Source organism: Rhinolophus hipposideros (assembly GCF_964194185.1).
Source record: "Rhinolophus hipposideros genome assembly, chromosome: 14".
NCBI classification, from domain to species: domain Eukaryota; kingdom Metazoa; phylum Chordata; class Mammalia; order Chiroptera; family Rhinolophidae; genus Rhinolophus; species Rhinolophus hipposideros.
The window spans coordinates 15,520,275-15,538,638 of NC_138060.1; the positions used below are offsets into that span (position 1 = coordinate 15,520,275).

Genomic DNA, 18,364 nt, shown 5'->3' on the forward strand with positions numbered 1-18,364 from the left:
TGCTGGGCTCCACTACAATCTACAACCAGTTACCTGAATTATTGGAGTTGTTATATTTTGCTGAATGTTCTTCACTATTTTCAACAGCAGATCGCTTTGACTTCTTTAAAAATAAAAAGAGACGGGGAAAAGCAAAGAATAAACATACTGAAGCTGAGAGTCAGAATAAAAATATTTTTTAGGCACACAGTTAAACTATCTATCTACGAGATCATTTTTGGCCTCATAATTTAATAGAGTGAAAAAGTCATAAGCCAAAACCAAAGGGGAAAATAAAACCAAGAATTCTGACTATTATCTGAGGCCAATCACACCCCCCAGTTACATTAGGACATAATCAGCCCAGCAAGCCAGGAAACTATATGGTCCATTTCTCTGCTGATATTATGTGGCTCTTTTTTGAAAACTGCAAACCAGTCATCTGGAAATAGTTTTAGCTTTCAAGGAGATATAGCACAAAATCTGTCATTAACTAAATGTGCACCATTAACATAGAACCTTCTTCACATGTAACCTAGAACTTTTCTTCACACAGAGAGAATTCAGAGAGACACCAAGCTTACCTTTCGAGCTAAAATCTTTCTCTTTTTTCTTTCTTCTTCAGATCCATGGTGAGACTGAGCTCTTGTCAGTCTTCGGTGCTGGTGAATCTATAAGAGACCACCATTCACCACAAATGAAAGGGTATCCTACACTGAGGAAAGTCTCTAACATGTTTTGCCAAATCAAATTATTTGGATGAAAAATTCTTCCCTGCTCAGCCAGTCTGCCTCCAAGCTCAGGTCTGGATGTTTGGGAGAAGAGTATGCCAGAAGGTGAAGACCTTTCTCACTTCCCCTACTTCCTTCCTGCCTCTTTTACATAAGATGAGAATGATCCCCACACCTTTAGAACACAGACCATGTATGACCCCCACCACCCAGCCCACCCCAATTATAAAAGATGACTGCCCTTTATGGGCGTGTCTGTTTCCTCCACAGGCTGAGCTCCTTGAGCACAGGACTGTGAAGTATTCATCTGTCTCACAGAAATGAGGCTGGAGCTTGGTTCAGAGTACATATGTAAGAAATGTTTATGCAATGAACAATAGGTTAAAGTAAATCATGGTGAATTCCACAGCAGGGGATGGACACTAAAAGGTCAACGGCAATGAGGAACAAATCGCAATTTACCTGTTTCTGTTCTTCAATTAGTCTCTTTTCTATACATTCTTTGGCAATTTTCAATGCCTCTTTTAACTTTGTGGGGATCTGAAAGAAGAGACAGTACATGCTCTATTGAGTAAAATAGCCAGAGATTCTCCCAAATCCTGGTTGTAATGAAGGAGCAGTTGGTTATCAAGAAGGACATCTGGAATGAAATCAGTTGTAAGCTACCTACTTGAATCCTATCCTGGCCCCTTTTGGTATCCCCAACACACTGAGCTCATTAGCATTTTTAAAATTAAATGTATTAGGGTGACAATGGTTAGTAAAATAGCTCATTAGAATTTTTATCAATGAATATTTAAAATGAACACATAAATAAACATGATGTTTCAAGTGTGAATTCCCAAGAGATTCTGAAGTACCAAAACAATCTTGAAAAGGAAGACTGTAACAATTGTCACCCCAATAAACTTTAATTAAAAAAAAGAAAAAGAAAAGGAAGATTGAAATCAGAGGCCTTACTTCCCGATTTCAAAGTACATTACAAAGCTACAGTAATCAAAATAGTGTGATACTGGTATAAAGAAAGACACATAGACAAATGGAACAGAATAGAGAGCCTAGAAATAAACCCTCATGTATATAATCAAATAATCTTTGACAAGGGTGTCAAAAGCACATATTAGGAAAAGGAGTTTCTTCAATAAATGGTGCTAGGTAAATGGGATATCTACATGTTAAAGAATAAAGCTGAACCCCTACCTTATACCATATACAAAAATTAACTCAAAATTGGATTGAAGCGCTTCCTGTCAAGATGGCAGAGTAGGTAAACACTGTGCTCACCTCCTCCCACAACCACGTCAAAATTACAACTAAACTATAGAACAACCATCAGTGAGAATTACCTGAAGTCTAACTGAACAGAAGTCCTATTACTAAGGATATACAGAGGAAGCCATGTCAAGACTGCAAAAAAAACCAACAAAAATATCCTAGAAATAAACAATTTAAATAATCATCAGTAGGAATAAGGAAAAAAAATTGGATTGAAGACCTACACCTATAAAACTAGAAGAAAGCATAAGGGAAACGTTTATGATACTGGATTTGGCAATGATTTCTTGGACGGGACATAAAAGCATAGGCAACAAAAGCTAAAAAAGACAAATGGGACCACATCAAAAAAAAGACAAATGGGACCACATCAAAAAAAAGACAAATGGTACCACATCAAACTTAGAACTTCTGCACATCAAAGGAAACAATCAACAGAGTGAAAAGGCAACCTATGGAATGGGAGAAAATAACTGGAAATCATAAATCTAACAAGGGATTAATACCCGGAATACATAAAGAACTCCTACAACTCAACAAAAAAACATTAATTGAATTAAAAAATGGACTTGTCACAAAAAATCGATTATACCACAAGAAAGCTGAAACAAAATAAAACAAAGGACAGAAAATCAAAGGGATAAAAATGGGCAAAGGACCTGAACAGACATTTCTCCAAAGAAGACATTTCTCCAAATGGCCAAAAAATATACGAAAAGATGACCAAACATCTCGAATCATTAGAAAAATGCAAATCAAAACCACAATGAGATATCACCTCATACACATCAGAATGGTCATTATTGTAAAACCAGAAAATAACAAGTGTTGGCAAGGATATGGAAAAATTGCAACCCTGGTACACTAATGGTGGGAATATAAAATGATGCAGCTGCTAATGAAAATATTATGGAAGTTCCTCAAAAAAATCTAAAAATAGAATATCCATATGATGCAGCAATCCCATTTCTGGGTATATATCCAAAAGTATTAAAAGCAAGATCTAAGCACGCCCCATGTTCATTGCAGCATTATTCACAATAGCCAAGAGGTGGAAAAAGCCAAATGTCCATCAACAGATAAGTGGATAAACAAAATGTGGTATATACACACAATGGAATATTATTCAGCCTGTCACACGCTATAACATGGATAAAACTTGAGGACATTACACTGAGTAAAATAAGCCAATTACACAAGGACAAATATACTATTCTACTTATATGAGATATCTAGAGTAGTCAAAAACATGGAAGCAGAGAGTAGGGAAATGGGGAGTTGCTGTTCGATGAGACTAGAGGTTCAGTCTGCAAGATGAAAAAATTCTAGAGCTCTGTTACACAACAATGTGAATATACTTAACATATATAAAGCTTATTGGAACACACACACAAATTCAAATAATTCTAACATTTTATAACTTCAGAAGGATTTTCTCTGTGAAAGATATACTTCTGAATTTCACAAGATTAAGCTTTTACTTGCTGAAAGATACTCATAATAGCCTGGTGTGCTTTTGAGCCTGTCATTCCTTAATTTATCAGTTGTTTAAACCAGGAGGAGAGGAGCTCAGGTCTGGAAAACAGATACACAGATCATGTTGAACTTTTTGTCTGTATTATTTTTAAAAAAATATAAACTTAATAAAAGCTTTGAGTAGGTAATACAGTCATATAGATTCAAAATTCAAAAGGTATAAAAGGGTACACAATAAAGTCTCCCATCTAGTTTTAAATGGAGGCAACCAATGTCACCAGTATCTTGTGTATCTTTCCAGAAAGAAAACACATGTACAAGAAATTAATATTGGCTTTTAAAATCATATTGTCTCTGCTGCATAGACTCTTGGCTTATGGGAAGAGCAAGGTCTGATAATAATCCTTGGGCTGGACTATCAGGGTTGGTAGAGAGTATATTTATTGACAAGGCTGAATACATTTCCTAAGGAGTTTCAGTACAGAAGAGATGAATTTAAATGTTTTTCTTTCCTTCTTCAGATCCAAAGAAGCTATTAGTATCAGAACCCCTCTAACTGGCAAAAAAGGACAAAGGAAAACATCTCTGTCACCTATACAACTATGTTTCCCCCAAAATAAGACCTAGCCAGACCATCAGCTCTAATGCGTCTTTTGGAGCAAAAATATAAAACCCGGTCTTATTTTAATATAAGACTGGATATGATATGATACGATACGACACGATGCAATATCATGATATGATACCTGGTCTTATTTTAATATAAGACCCAGTTATATATAATATAAGACCAGGTCTTATACTAATTTTTGCTCCAAAAGACGCATTAGAGCTGATGGTCTGGCTAGGTCTTTTTTTTGGGGAAACACGGAATCTTCTGACCCCACCCTGTTTTTGTTTTTCCTAAATGTAATTTTATCGTAAATATTACATATTCTTTGGGACTGTAAAGAGGAGAAAGAGAACTACCTTCATTCTCCTGCTCAAAACAACACTAACAGTGAGTACAGAGGAGGGCCAGGCCCTAAACCAGGCATTCACGTAGATTATCTCAGTTGTCCGATGACAATAAACAGGTATTACCAAGCCCACACTCTGAGTAAATGCAGACCCAAAGATTAGGAACCTGCCCATAGATTGGAGGCTCTCAAATGGGGGTGATTTTGTCCCCTCCCCTTAGGGGACATTTGGCAATGTCTGGAGGCATTTTTGATTGTCACGATGCACTACTCACATCAGTCGGTACAAGCCAAGAATGCTACTTATCATCCTGCAATGCACAGAAGAGCCCCCACAACAAATGTCAAAGCTGTGGCTAAGAAACCCTGCCTTAGTTAAATGGCTGGTACTGAAAAAGCAGATTAAGGCATCAAACTAGAGTTTTAGGGTGCCAAAGCCCCTGCTCTTTCCCTGACACCACACAACACTGCTGCTTCCCAGGATACTTTCTTCCAGCCTTTCTTCTAGATACAGGTGTTTTTTATACCCTGTATTTCACATGCTGCTTTTTTGCTCCTTGGTCCAATAATCATTTTCCATGCTACTGCAATGTTTTTATAAATTTTGTTTTTATTAGATGAAAATATTTTATCAACTAAATGTATTATGAATTATTACACTACTCCCTAATTGTAGGACATTTAGATTTTTTTCAAATTTTTCTTATTACAAATCCTGTTTTTTTTTGACTAAAAAAGTGCTAACTTTCAAAGTCAACTTACGTCACAAACCAAAAAATGATATGATTTGCTTTACCTTAAACTGTGGCTTTTCAGAAGTGGTTAGTAAAACATCACTGAATAATCTGTGAAGGAAAGAAAAAATAAATCATTCTTAAAACAGGTGCACTCTCAGAACAGAATCAAAACAGAATGAGACATCTTTAGCCCATGAAGTCCCCACCATTCCACCAGTCCTGGCCCAATCCATCATTTCATGTTTACCAACACACTCAAAAACATTTACAAGCCACCAACCCAGTATGATGTTGGGGAAAACCCCCACTCCAGTTACTGGGTCAGCTGTGTACTGGAGGTTATTTCCCTACTGCAGGGCAAAAGTCCTCTCATGGTATGTAGTAAATTAATTCATACTTTAAAAATAATCATTTTTACAAACTATTATTTATTATATTATATTATTTACTTATACTGCAAATAATATATGTACTAGATATTTGTAAATAGAATAACTGGTTTTCCTGGGTTTTTTTGCCCCAGAGAAGGATAAAATTTGTTCTAGAGATCAATAAAATTAAAATGTACAAGTAAGTAGAAAGGAATTGTTCTCACTGGAATCTAATGAGAAACTTTTCTTCTAAAAAAAGTCGTGTTTCTCATGTTCTCTTAAAAAGAAATAGCAGCGTTTAGATACATCAATTCTCTCTTCCAAACTATGTAATTAAAAACAATAGCATGAGGGGGGCTGATTAGCTCAGTGGTTAGAGCACGTCACTACTAACACCAAGGTTGCCGGTTTGATCCCTACATGGGCCACTTTGAGCTGTGCCCTCCTTAAAACAAAAGAAAACAAAAAAAACACCCAGGGTGACCAGTTGACTCAATTGATCAGAGCGCAGTGCTCATAACACCCAGGTTGCAGGTTTGATTCCCACATGGGCCAGTGAACTGCACCCTCCACAACTAGATTGAAAACAACGATTTGACTTGGCGCTGATGGGTCCTGGAAGAACACACTGTTCCCCAATATTGCCCGATTAAAAAACAAACAAACAAAAAAACAATAGCATGAAGAATCCTGAACTGTTTTGGCTAAAATAGATCAGAGAGTTTAAATGGTTGTTTGGGCAGTGCCCAAAAGGCTCTAAGTGAGTCTTTCCTTAAACTGTCCCCATTTAAAAAAATCAGGAACTACATCACAAGGAGAAGTAACAGGGTTAACCTCTCCCCACAGAGCTCCCTGGGCAGCTCTGGAGGTGGAGACATAACTGTCTCCTTCAAGGCCACGGGTCCATTTACTTCCCGACAATACATTTTAACTGAACACAGTTCACGCTTCTCCAGGTGCCCTTCTCAAGGCTGAAGCCGACGAGGTAGAAAGACTTAAATGAAGAAAGCATGTCTGGATCTGCTGTAGGAGTAGACTACTGGGAGAAACACATAAGCAGTAGGAGGATAAACAGAAACCCAAGTGACTCAGCGGTCCCTAACTACAAATGCGTTCAGTTCTAAAAGTTTGCGTGAAAATTCACGTTTCCCTAACTGGACTGATTTTCTCAGGTTCGCATTGTTCTTGACGGTGGCTACTTTGGAAAGGGATGCACTAGTGTCAGTTACATATCAGTGTCAGTCACATCCACGGGGCAGGAGCTTGGGCTGCTCTGTTTATCACGGCCTCCCCAGGGCCCAGGATGGCACCTGAGCTACAGCAGACCCTCTATAAGAAACCTGAAGTTATGGCTACCTCCTTTGGACTCCAGCTGAGTATGTACTTCAAGCTGTCCCCTGCCTGTTTCCCCACATTACTGTTTCCTCAGTGCATCTGTTTACAGCAAGCTGGTACAGACCAAGCACTGGGTACACTGCATGGCACCTGATGCTCACAAAATATAAGCTGAATCAATATTAATCATAACTAACATTTAATAAGCACTTATTAAGTACCAGGCACTGTACTAGGAATCATCTCATCAGATCCTCCCAGCAACTCTCTGAGGCCTATTACTATCCCCATTTTCCGATGAGAAAACTCAGCTTCCAGAGGTGAGGAAACCTGCCCAGTCACCCAGGCAGAAGTGGTGAAGCTGGGTCCACCCCCAGGCCTTTCTAACTTCAGACACACCCTTTTGAAGCACCCTGCTGCTTCTCCATAAAAGGACAGAAAATGTACTAAAGGAAATTTCCACCACTTCATTACCTATTCATAACCCTGGTGATGACAGAATGTCTTCTGAGCTCTCAGCTTCTAGCTCACTGCCTGGTACATGTTAGATGTTTAATAAATGTTACCCAGTGAGTAAATGAATAAACAAGTCCTGGAGGCCAGAAATACATTGCCTCCCTCCTGGAGGGCAGACGCTCCAAGGCCAGCGCCTTGTGAACTGGCCGCAGCTGTGGCCCAACTGGTGCCCGGAAACAGTGTCATACAGGACAGCTGCTCGAGCGGGCCTCCTTCGGGATGTCCTCAAGGGGGGGCTGCCCACGTATACATACACAGTGCTGACGTCGACAGGGAGAGACACACGTGAAAAGGAGACTGAGGTGACAGGAGAGCAATCAGACTAAGGTGGCAGAAAGGTCACAGGAAAGGTCATGACACAGTGCTGCCAATGCCCTTCGGCAAACAGGTTCACTTGGACTCTGCAAGGACTGCAGCTGAGTCTTTACTCCGGTCCCAGGCGGCTGGGTGAGTAGTCGCTGTTCAACAGTTATGAAGGTTACAACGAAGGCATGTGATTGACTTACGGCATCTGTAAGAGCTGGGAGACGGTGGGCATGCCATTTTTACAGGCTTCACAAGACAGCGTAGACTCCAACACGGCCACTTGAAATGAACAGATACACATTTTAGTTCCACAGAACACGCTGGCAAATCCACTTGGTGATGAAAAGCTTGACACTGCTTTGCAACAACTGTCTGCAGGCTGATCAGGACAGTGTCAAAATTCTTCACGCAGACAGATGGCGTACATGGGGAGGGGAATGCTGGCAACACCGATGGTACCGACGACTGAAACTGATTGGTTTAGGAACCACATGCTGACAGACAGCTAAATATATGTCAAAGATAATTATAGGGCGGATTTAGGATATCATTCATGAAAGTGTTTTGCTCTCTTAAAAGAGAAGTAAACACTAAACAGAAGTAAAATTCTGAACTTGAAAAACATTTTGCTGCTTGCCTGCTTTTAATCAAAACCAGCCCGCAAAATGCCAATTGTTGATACCTCGTTATCCAACACCTTGGATGATATAAACAAAAGCAGCCAGATTTTCCTCCTCACGGGTCACTGTTCAGTTTCAGCTGTTCAAACTCAACACAAAGTAGTCTCAGGGCCTGTTCTCTGGAACCCCCTTATTTAACACTCTAGCACTTGGGGGAGGGTTGACTTGCATACCTCGACGGCACAGTGGCCCACGAGCTAGCCCTGAATTCTGAGCTGGCCGTGGAGGGGACGAAAGGGTCCCTGGAGGAGCCTGCATCAGTCCCTAATGGTGCCTCCCACCTGCTCCCAGCCCGAGGTAATGCGGGAAGAGCTTAGGTCCACTTTGTTGGGGGTCTGCATCCCCGTCTGCCTCGCTCAGCTCTGGACCTGCTGGGCTCCTACCTCCCAGGTATCCGGCCCATGGCTCTCTTGTTCCTGCAGGTCCTACTCCAGCCTTGGTCTGACACCTGCCTGAGTCCTCAAGACTGGCTTCAAATTGCCTGATCCTGACTTCTGTTTCTGTATCAGACTCAGTCTGGCTATACTTCTCTTTACATTCTCCTGCTTCCCCAAATCTAATGCACGTTACAAAAAGCCCGTTTCAGATAGCCTGACAAATGGACAAGACATCTGAATTTTCAGTGAAGCACATTTAAGTAAATTACTCAGATCTGGTTTACTTTTAAATTGGATAGAATTTCTGGCTGTGTGGAGCATGACAAATTCCTCTGGGACTTTCCTGGACTCTAGAAAGGGGGCGAGTAGCTCTGTAGATTCCCAGGGCCCAGAAGACACCCTCAAACCGCATACTGACCCACAGTCATAGACGGTTCAGGAGGGAAGGAGTCTACAGGCACCGAGTCTGGAGGCCGTCCGTAAGTCATTTCATACAATAAGTGGCCAAAGCAGTGGACATCCACACTTTCCAATGTCTGTGGAAGAAAATAGAGCAGTGGTATGGCTTTGTGAATCCCAGAACCCCTACCCCAGGCTTCCACTGAAAAAAATGGCCCGGACAACCCCACTCATGACAGATAGTGAAAACGCAACTCCAAAGCGTTTGTCAAAGCTCACAAGGCATTGCTCTGACCAAAAGTCTTGGTCCCACCCTCACGGTTATCCAATCAGTGACTCTATGGTCCTCCTTGTCCCGCCTACCATTTCAGCTCCGCCTCTTGGAGACACAAGTAAAGCTCTGTGGGAGAAACGAGGCCAACAGGCCTGGCGCACCAGTTGTAGCTTTCACTGATGAGTGCACGTTTCTCACATGGGCAGATCATGCGTCTGGCCATGGAGCGATTTATACCTCACAATGAACCTGCTGTTTCAATACTCCCAGCAACTTACATTGATTTTCCTGAATTGTGAGAAATAAGATCGGTAGAAGGAAGGAAGACCCAATAAGGAATTCTCAAGGTCTAGCAGCCGGCACGTGTCCCCATCTAGCATCACATTGGAGGCATGGAGATGCCCATATGGGAATCCCTTGTCGTGTAGAAACTTTAGTACCTATTAAAAAATTTGTACAGATTACATTTCCCCCCAACTCATTCAGAGAGAAGATAGGTTAAACTTTCTTTTTTAAGTCAATATATTTTGAAACAAAATCAAACAGGTCACTAAGATTCTGAAAGAAAATTTCTACCTCCATCCATTTTTCTGGAAAAGGGAGTGATGCTGCATGCTTTCCAGCCATGAGACTCAATGCCAAACTCCCTCATTTCCAAAGAATAGAGAAGCAGCCTGCGTGGGCTTGGGGTTAATATAATAGCTTTATGTCAGAATGCTCTCCTTTAAACACTTTCTGATCCCAACAGGCCAAGCCCTCTTCAGGGCAAAGTTTTGGTCCTCCTTCATATAGGAGTAAAACTTTGGCCAGTTACTCAGAAAAAGGGGATGAGGTGAAACCATCTCTAACCCAATCAACCCCAGAATATATTTGGCTGTTTATTAATAGAAATGTGACAGGCTCCCATAAAAAGAAGCAAACTTTTCAGTTGCCATTTAATAAACAGTGGCTCATCCAGTAATAAAGGTGCCCAGGACTATCAGTTTAGGACTGGAAGGAAATATTACAACTTCTCTTTCTATTTGTTTTGTTTTTAATCTCATTCCTAACTTATAATGTATAAAATATATCCATAGTAGTATGTGTACATAATAGTTAAATGTATACAATATAAGGGGGGTTATGCTTAAATTGTTTTCACTGACAGGGTTGCACAGTCCAAGAAGCTTGGAGAATACTACTCTAGAGAGTGATGTGGGAAAGGCTTTTCATGCTGTTTACATTTCTGTAAGGGAGCCATATGGCTATGTATTAATAGGTAATATAACAAAAATCAAGAATCTTGGCAAAGAGATAAAGATCAACCAAAAATAACACAAAAGTTCGTACCTACACCGGTACATTCTTAAAAATCAGATACTAAATTCCAATAGCGAAGCTTTTTGGAATTTTGTAGTTCTATTCAGTCTTAGTCTTAAATATTTGCTTTTTGGGATGAAACACGACAACACCTTCCGTTTATAAGCCATCGGGCAACGTAAGCTACTTCGGATATTGCCCAAGAACGTTCCCCAAAGAACCCTGGAATGCTGGGTGAGATTCCAATGCAACTTCAACAAAAATTAAATGCCTCTTACCTCTAATATTTGCCGCCCATATGTTTTTATTTGCTGGAGTTCAAGGCCTTGAATCTTCTTAGGGTTGCAGTACTTCTTTAGGAATGGGTCTTTTGGTTTTGACTTTGGAAAAGAACAAAAAGCATGTAAGAGACCAGCAGAGGGAGGACATCTGCACATGGGCTCCCCAACAGGCAACACTACAGAGGCTAGGGGCACCAGACCGCAGGATGTGAGTTTTTAAAACACAATAGCCTGTACGGCTGACAGAAAAAGGCTGACCTGGGTTTCGTCCCTTCTCTAGTCCAGTGAAGACGTGAGCCTGGTCTTGGTTTTAGCCGACCCCCAAGTCTTGTATACTGTTAGAATTTTTCACTATTATTTAAAAGAAAATTTTTTTCCAACTTTGAGATAGTTCAGTATTGCTTTGTTAAATGGAAGACACAACTTTAAAACTGACCTTAAGAGAGCAGCCTACAATGCAATGGACATAATCATTGAATGTTCAACCTTCCCTCAGGTGGGGAAAGGAATGATCTTTAACCAAACTGGGTAGTTTTTATTACTAAAATCAAAATAAATTCCAAATAAAATCCTCACGGCCTAGTTTCTGAAACGTTAGGGATCAAGTATCCATAACAGGTTCTAAAGGGACTTGAGAACTTTTTTATGACCATGAACTTGCACCACAAGTACCTTGTATATCAGGTCCTTCAAAGTTCCTTTTTCATTAAACATCCTAATTAGCAATGCAGAGGATTCGTTAGCTGTGGCAAAGGTAACCCGATAGATATAAGGGTGCTGCCAAAACAAAAAAAAATTCACATTTATTTGCATCAGCATCTAGGTTCTTTTACATCCAGGATCTCGTTCTATAGTCAAGTCCCATCTCCACAGTTTAGTTGTATACGAATGTAAAGATATTCCCTAAACACATGGCACTTCCAAGTCATTAGATGACCAACTCGTACCTCATTCTTTACATGAGAGAAGGAACATAGACAATACTGACAAAAGGAAGTAGGTAACCGATCTGGTAAACTTGACGTGCAAAGACATCTGCTCTGGTATGTGTGTTCTCATAGTTCCCGGCAGAAGTGTAGTGGAAGAGAGAGAAGGTCTGAGTTTCTAGAATAGTGGTTGTAATATTCTGCCTCTGTAAACTGGTGAAAAATAAAGCCGAATCCTAGGACAGCCAAGTAGGGACCAGAATAAATGCGTCTTCATTCACAGCTTTGCCTAACATGCCACATTGCTGCACAGTGCCAAGCACGACAGCCAGAAAACAAGCAAAAGTAGCATCTTTTGGCATCTTGGCCCTTTTCCAAAGCAGCTAGCATGAATCTTTCTGTCCTTCCCCTGAAGTATGTAATATGATGACTCCCAGTATCCTCCTGAGATGGGGACTGACGTCAACCAAGTGCAGTGGGGAGGAAGACAAATTATTAATGACCGAAAGGAAAATAGTCATAGGACCTGAAATTTTGGTTACATGAACCAACTGGCACCAGACAGGTATTATTACAATGTCCATTAGCTCAAAGCAGTACCATAAAAATGTAAACCCAAGGGAGATGAGTTATGCAAAGATTTGGGGGTAGGGCCTAAATGGGTTGAGGGAAAATGTAGTAGTTGTGCCCAGGAAAATATAGTTATTGATCATGAAGTTTCTCCTGACCATCACATCAAAATGATTGCTGTTTATATTTTAATAGCTTTACTGAAATATAATTCACATAGCATTACAATTCACCTATTTAAAGTATACAATGGTTTTCAGTATATTCATAGAGTTGTGCAACTATCACACAATCTAACTTTAGAACATTTTCATCACCCCAAAAACAAACCTAATAAATAAAATAAAATCCTTGAGTCCATACTGTTATACATAAATAAAGAAGGGCGAACAGGAAACTCTTCCTTACAGTAGAATGCCGACTAATGAACATAAGAGGAACGCTGGAGTTAGAAAATCTCAATGAATGTTAAAACCAGTGCATCTGATGAAGAACAGGATACTTACATAGTCTCAAGGTAACTCCCTGTAATTACTTACTAATTAATTCAAGTTGTTTGTCTCAAGAAAATAATTAAAAATGGATACAAACACTTAGCTAACATTGTTCACTACGGCTTTTTAAAAAAAGAGAAAAGAAACTAGAGGTGACCCAAATATTGAAATTAGTTGAGTAAACTGAGGTACAGTCAACGATAATGCTATGCTGCCAATAATAATGATGTTTTACTATACTTATTGACAATAAAAGGTGTGCATGGTATACTATTAGCCAAAAAAAATTAGGTTTTAAAATAATATGTATATACTTCTTTTCTTTTTAAAGATTTTATTGGGGAAGGGGAACAGGACTTTATTGGGGAACAGTGTGTACTTCCAGGCCTTTTTTTCCAAGTCAAGTGGTTGTCTTTTCAATCTTAGTTGGGGAGGGTACCCTTGCGGGAGTCAAACCGGCAACCTTGTGGTTGAGAGGATGCATTCCAACCAGCTGAGCCATCCAGGAGCTCAGCAGCAGCTCAGCTCAAGGTGCCCTGTTCAATTTTAGTTGCAGGGAGCGGAGCCTACCATCCTTTGTGGGACTCAAGGAATTAAACCAGCAACCTTGTGGTTGAGAGCCCACTGGCCCATGTGGGAATCGAAACAGCAGCCTTCGGAGTTAGGAGCATGGAGCTCCAACCGCCTGAGCCACCAGGCCAGCCCTGTATATACTTTTTTAAAAATCATATAAAATTCCAGAAAAGTAACAATTGAATATTTTTGTTCATATTTCTGGTTGGTTGGGATTACCGGTCAGTTTTATTTTCTTATTTTTGCTTATCTGTGTTTTCTGACTTTTCTGCAATTAATATGTATCACTTGTCTGCACTAACTTCTTTTTAAAAAGCATATCTATTAAAAGAAGTTTAGAATTGAGTGCTGACAGCCTGTGTCACACAATTAATCAAACTCAAAGACCACAGCATTTTTCTTGGCTACACATCACACCTCATTAAAAGCTTCGTTTTGCCAGCTTGACAAGACACTCTATCTTCAAAAATGAACTTGCAAACCCAACTGGACAGGTCAGCATAACTGTGCTCTGTCCATGAGTGCCTCATTCTACATCCTCACGCAGACCACAGATAAAGAACATCAACACTAACTGAAATTTCTGGCCAGATCAGTCTTTTCCTGAAGACATCCTGCTGCATCTATTTTGAAATAGATTAATGTGGTTCTTTTCCACCGAAGGCCTCGGATTAGAATAAATAATGCCAGGTACTCCTAAAGGCCACCTGTGACAATACTGAGCTTCCCTGAAAATAAGACCTAGCCGGACAATCAGCTCTAATGCATCTTTGGAGCAAAAATTAATATGAGACCCAGTATTTCATATTACATATTCTATTCTATTCTATTCTATTCTATACCCGGTCTTGTATTATAGTAAACTAAGACCGGGTCTTATATTAATTTTTGTTCCAAAAGATGCATTAGAGCTGATATTCGACTAGGTCTTATTTTCGGGGAAACACAGTAGTAACTCAGATAGCAAGAGGGCTATTTCTCTTACCAGCTTACCTAAATCCATATTATTCTGTTTTCTCAAGCTAGAACAGCTCTTTTAATTCCACTGATATTAATTAACATCCTCACCAAGAACAAAATGGCTAGTTCCTCCTCTGATATTTGCTTAAAACACAAAGGCTACTTTAAATTACCACGTTTCATGGGTTCTGTGTCATGAATACCATTTTAAATGGCCTCCAATCTATGGGACTAGGCCTAAGCAATTCCAGTCTGAACTGAAACCCACTGTACCTCTCCATTCTTTTGAGCCTATAGAGCAGGGGTGTTCAAACTTTTTTCAACGTTTTTCACCAAGGGCCATATGCGGTAAAATACACAAACAGCCGGGCCACTCACTCGAGGTGAAGTACGTATTGCCTCACCTGGTTTATTTAAGTAAACTAAATATATTTTTGGAATTTGCTGCGGGCCAATTAAAAATGGATTGCAGGCCACAGTTGGCCTGCGGGCTGCAGTTTGGACACCCCTGCTATAGAGTATGTCTAGCTCTTCTGTCCACGGTCACCCACAAGAACACACTGTGAACTTGTCATCAGCACGAAGAATAATAGAAAGACTTGTACTCACCAAACAGGAAGGCAGAAGTTTGATTAGACACTGAAAGTCTTTATCTGACAGATACTTGTCGGGGCCAAGGTCAGCCTGAAAACATGGGAGGAAATATCAAGGTGCTACCTTAGTTATCAAAAAAGAAAAAAAATTTCCTTATGTCTTTCCCTTTTGTCATTTGTCCAAATACATGAATGTAAACCAAAGATGAAAACAATCTAAGTCTTGATACTTCAAGGCCTTTCTGGAGATAGAATATAAACATATAAATAGCAGGACTTAATTGTAATCTCATTGAATTCCATTAACCAAATGCATTACTGGAATTCCCAAAGTGAGAGATAACCAAGTAATGCCCAAGTACTTTCTTTAAAACAAACTGAAAAACTGCCAATCCTAAAGAGAGAACAATTGTTCCAGAGAACAAAAATTGTTCCAGAGAACAATTTTAAGCTGTTCCTACTTCTTTCCAAATGTTTATTAGCTGATCAAATAGAATCACATTGAAATAACCAAATGCATAAACACAGTGACTTAAAATGAGTCTCCTTTGATGGGGGACTTTACAACATCATTCAGGAGCACAATGTGATTTCATGACTCTCTTATCAGTGTCTGCTTTCATAAATCCATCTGAAGTCCCTGAAATGAGACTGAAGCAAAAAACCAGCTTACCCAGCTTAATACTAGCCGTTCCTTTGGCTGATTTTTAATCTTCATTAAGAAATATTTCTTCCTTATCCTCCAACCTGCCATAAAAGCAAAAATGTGTTTATAGCTATATAATTTTAATGCCAATTGATGTAAGTTTCATTGACTGCATAATTAATAAAAATTAAGTTTGGCAACGTTATCCATAGCTATACTCGTAGAAGCACAAGAAAAACAATCATTTGGTAATGATGACATGGCAAAGACTACACTAAAAACAAAAAAAAAAAGCAGCAAAGAAATTATCCACAGAAATACGGAAGCAGCGCTACAGTTTAGATTTAGTGAAAAAGATAGATGAGGAATGAATGATGATTCTGAAAGTGTAACTTACAATCATCAAAGTCCTCAGATGGGGCTTTAACCAAGATTCATTAAGTGTTAAAAGTTAAGGACTGTGTCCTCAAGCAGTAGGAGACAGAAAGAAAAAGAAATCACCTGCGTTTAAGAGCTTTCTTGGGCTACATATAGGAAAGCATGACAAAGAATCCAGTTCTATGATCTTTTGTAACAGAATAAGCATGCCAGTTTCTCACCTATGTCTTTCAGTGGTTCCACCACCTCCCACTTCGGTTCTGATCGGAAGAACATGGAAACCTGTTGTAAGGCAATCTCTGCAAAGACATTTTAGAAACTCATTAGTCAAATATACCAGGAAAGCACCATCTGCTTAAGATATTATCCTTGCAAATGAAATCCTTATTAGTCTATGACCTTCTTAAAAAAATTAATTACAAAAAAACCCCCACAAAACCACAGACTAAACACAATGTAGGATTCTAGACTGAATCCTGGAACAGAAAAAGGACATTACTGGATAGACTGTGAAATCTAGAACAAAATCTGTAGTTAATTTCTTAGTTTTGATAAACATGCCATGGTTATGTAGGATGTTAACATCAGGGGAAATTGGGTGAGTAGTATATGGAAACTCTCTGTACTATCACTGTCATTTTTCTGTAAATCTACGATTATTCCAAAGTAAAAAGTTTATTAAAGAAAAAAAGTAATTAATTACTACCGTGTTTCCCCGAAAATAAGGCCTAGCCAGACAATCAACTCTAATGCACCTTTTGGAGCAAAAATTAATATAAGACCTGGTCTTATTTTACTATAAGACCGGTTATAATATAATATAATATAATATAATATAATATAATATAATATAATATAATATAATATAATATAATATATACAATACCAGATCTTATATTAATTTTTGCTTCAAAAGATGCATTAGAGCTGACTGTCCAGCTAGGTCTTATTTTCAGGGTAACATGGTAATGATGTGAATACACACACACACACACACATTTTTTTTTTTAACTAGAAGACCTAAATTATGTAAAGTAGTTGGTATAAGCCAAAAATTCAATATACGGGTATGCACCAGGACATAACCCAGGCACAAAACTCAAAATGTTCTAAGGTTGGCTTGGAATAGTATTTAATGTTTCTCCAAGTGATATTTATCCCGCCTTCATTCCTCAAGGAATTACAGCTCTCACCAACAAACAAGTGATTAGCCTTAAAAATACGCTGGAAATAAAAGCCAGTGTTTTAGCAAAACATCTATGTACAGCAACAACACAGTTCTATTGTGGGAAGTGACGGTGTGACTGTTTACTGGGAAAAAAAACCTTCTTTTTGTGTTTATCATGAGAATGTTTCCTCCTTTTAAGAAGACAATGAGAAGAGGAAGTTCTTTAAAGTTCATTGTATTAAGAAATTATCAGAATAACTCTGCTTTTACATTTCCTGCAAAAAGCAACATTTATAATTTGTGCTTTGCCTGGATGCAGTGAGTAAATGAAGCATTACTGCTCCCTGAAAGCAAAAAGAAATCCTGCAAATTCACTGTGGCACTTCACCTCTGCCTAGCATTCCGGGAAGACTGGTGAAGCATAAGGGATTGGGCAAAAATGTTCTCCATATGTCAAAATGACTTAGTCTGGAATTACCATGCTGAGAGCGTGGCACACAGTATCATTTTGATGTGCTTTACAGTACATTATGAGTTAAGAGATTTGAGGAAGAAAACCCACTAGCTATTTGTTTATTGACTCAATATGTAAAGTGTCAGTCTATCCACACAGAAGAAAAGATGTGCTGAACAAATACAAAACTTACTCCATTTACATTTGTTCTAATTACCCCAATATGATAAACCATTCGGAGGAACTGGGTGCGGCAGAAGCATATAAATTTCATTATCAACACTGGGAACTCTGTACCTCCCCTATAATTAATGTTGATATAAAATGTTTTTAGTATTTCCAAAATAACCAATGTAAACAAACTTGAAATGAAATTCTTTTAAGCGAAAATTATTCTTATCAACTTTGAGAAGGATCATGAAAAATAATGATCCTTCTAAGAGGTAATGTCATTCTAAGAGATTGTGAAGGACAGTTGGTTCAAAACTAACAGTGACTCATAATTCCCCACAAAATCATTGTTCAACGCATATTTACCGTATGCTATGACGCACCATACATTGTTTTAGGAATGGGGAAATAGCTGAACAAGTGGAACATGCTAGAT

The 18,364-nt window shown here is 39.1% G+C and overlaps 1 protein-coding gene across 10 annotated transcripts in view; it reads right to left on the bottom strand.

Moving 5' to 3' along the window:
* The window catches only part of PXK (PX domain containing serine/threonine kinase like), a 68,643-nt gene that overhangs the window by 13,660 nt on the left and 36,619 nt on the right, over positions 1 to 18,364 (bottom strand). For all 10 annotated transcript variants that reach the window (XM_081072011.1, XM_081072014.1, XM_081072015.1 and 7 more), the window contains exons 5-16: positions 16,357 to 16,434; positions 15,785 to 15,858; positions 15,128 to 15,202; positions 11,668 to 11,772; positions 10,993 to 11,094; positions 9,694 to 9,855; positions 9,161 to 9,278; positions 7,886 to 7,964; positions 5,217 to 5,265; positions 1,173 to 1,250; positions 564 to 650; positions 34 to 103 (exon numbers count right to left, since the gene is read on the bottom strand). In XM_081072011.1, coding sequence (XP_080928137.1) covers positions 34 to 103; positions 564 to 650; positions 1,173 to 1,250; positions 5,217 to 5,265; positions 7,886 to 7,964; positions 9,161 to 9,278; positions 9,694 to 9,855; positions 10,993 to 11,094; positions 11,668 to 11,772; positions 15,128 to 15,202; positions 15,785 to 15,858; positions 16,357 to 16,434 — 1,077 coding nt within the window. The remainder of the gene's footprint in view (positions 1 to 33; positions 104 to 563; positions 651 to 1,172; positions 1,251 to 5,216; positions 5,266 to 7,885; positions 7,965 to 9,160; positions 9,279 to 9,693; positions 9,856 to 10,992; positions 11,095 to 11,667; positions 11,773 to 15,127; positions 15,203 to 15,784; positions 15,859 to 16,356; positions 16,435 to 18,364) is intronic.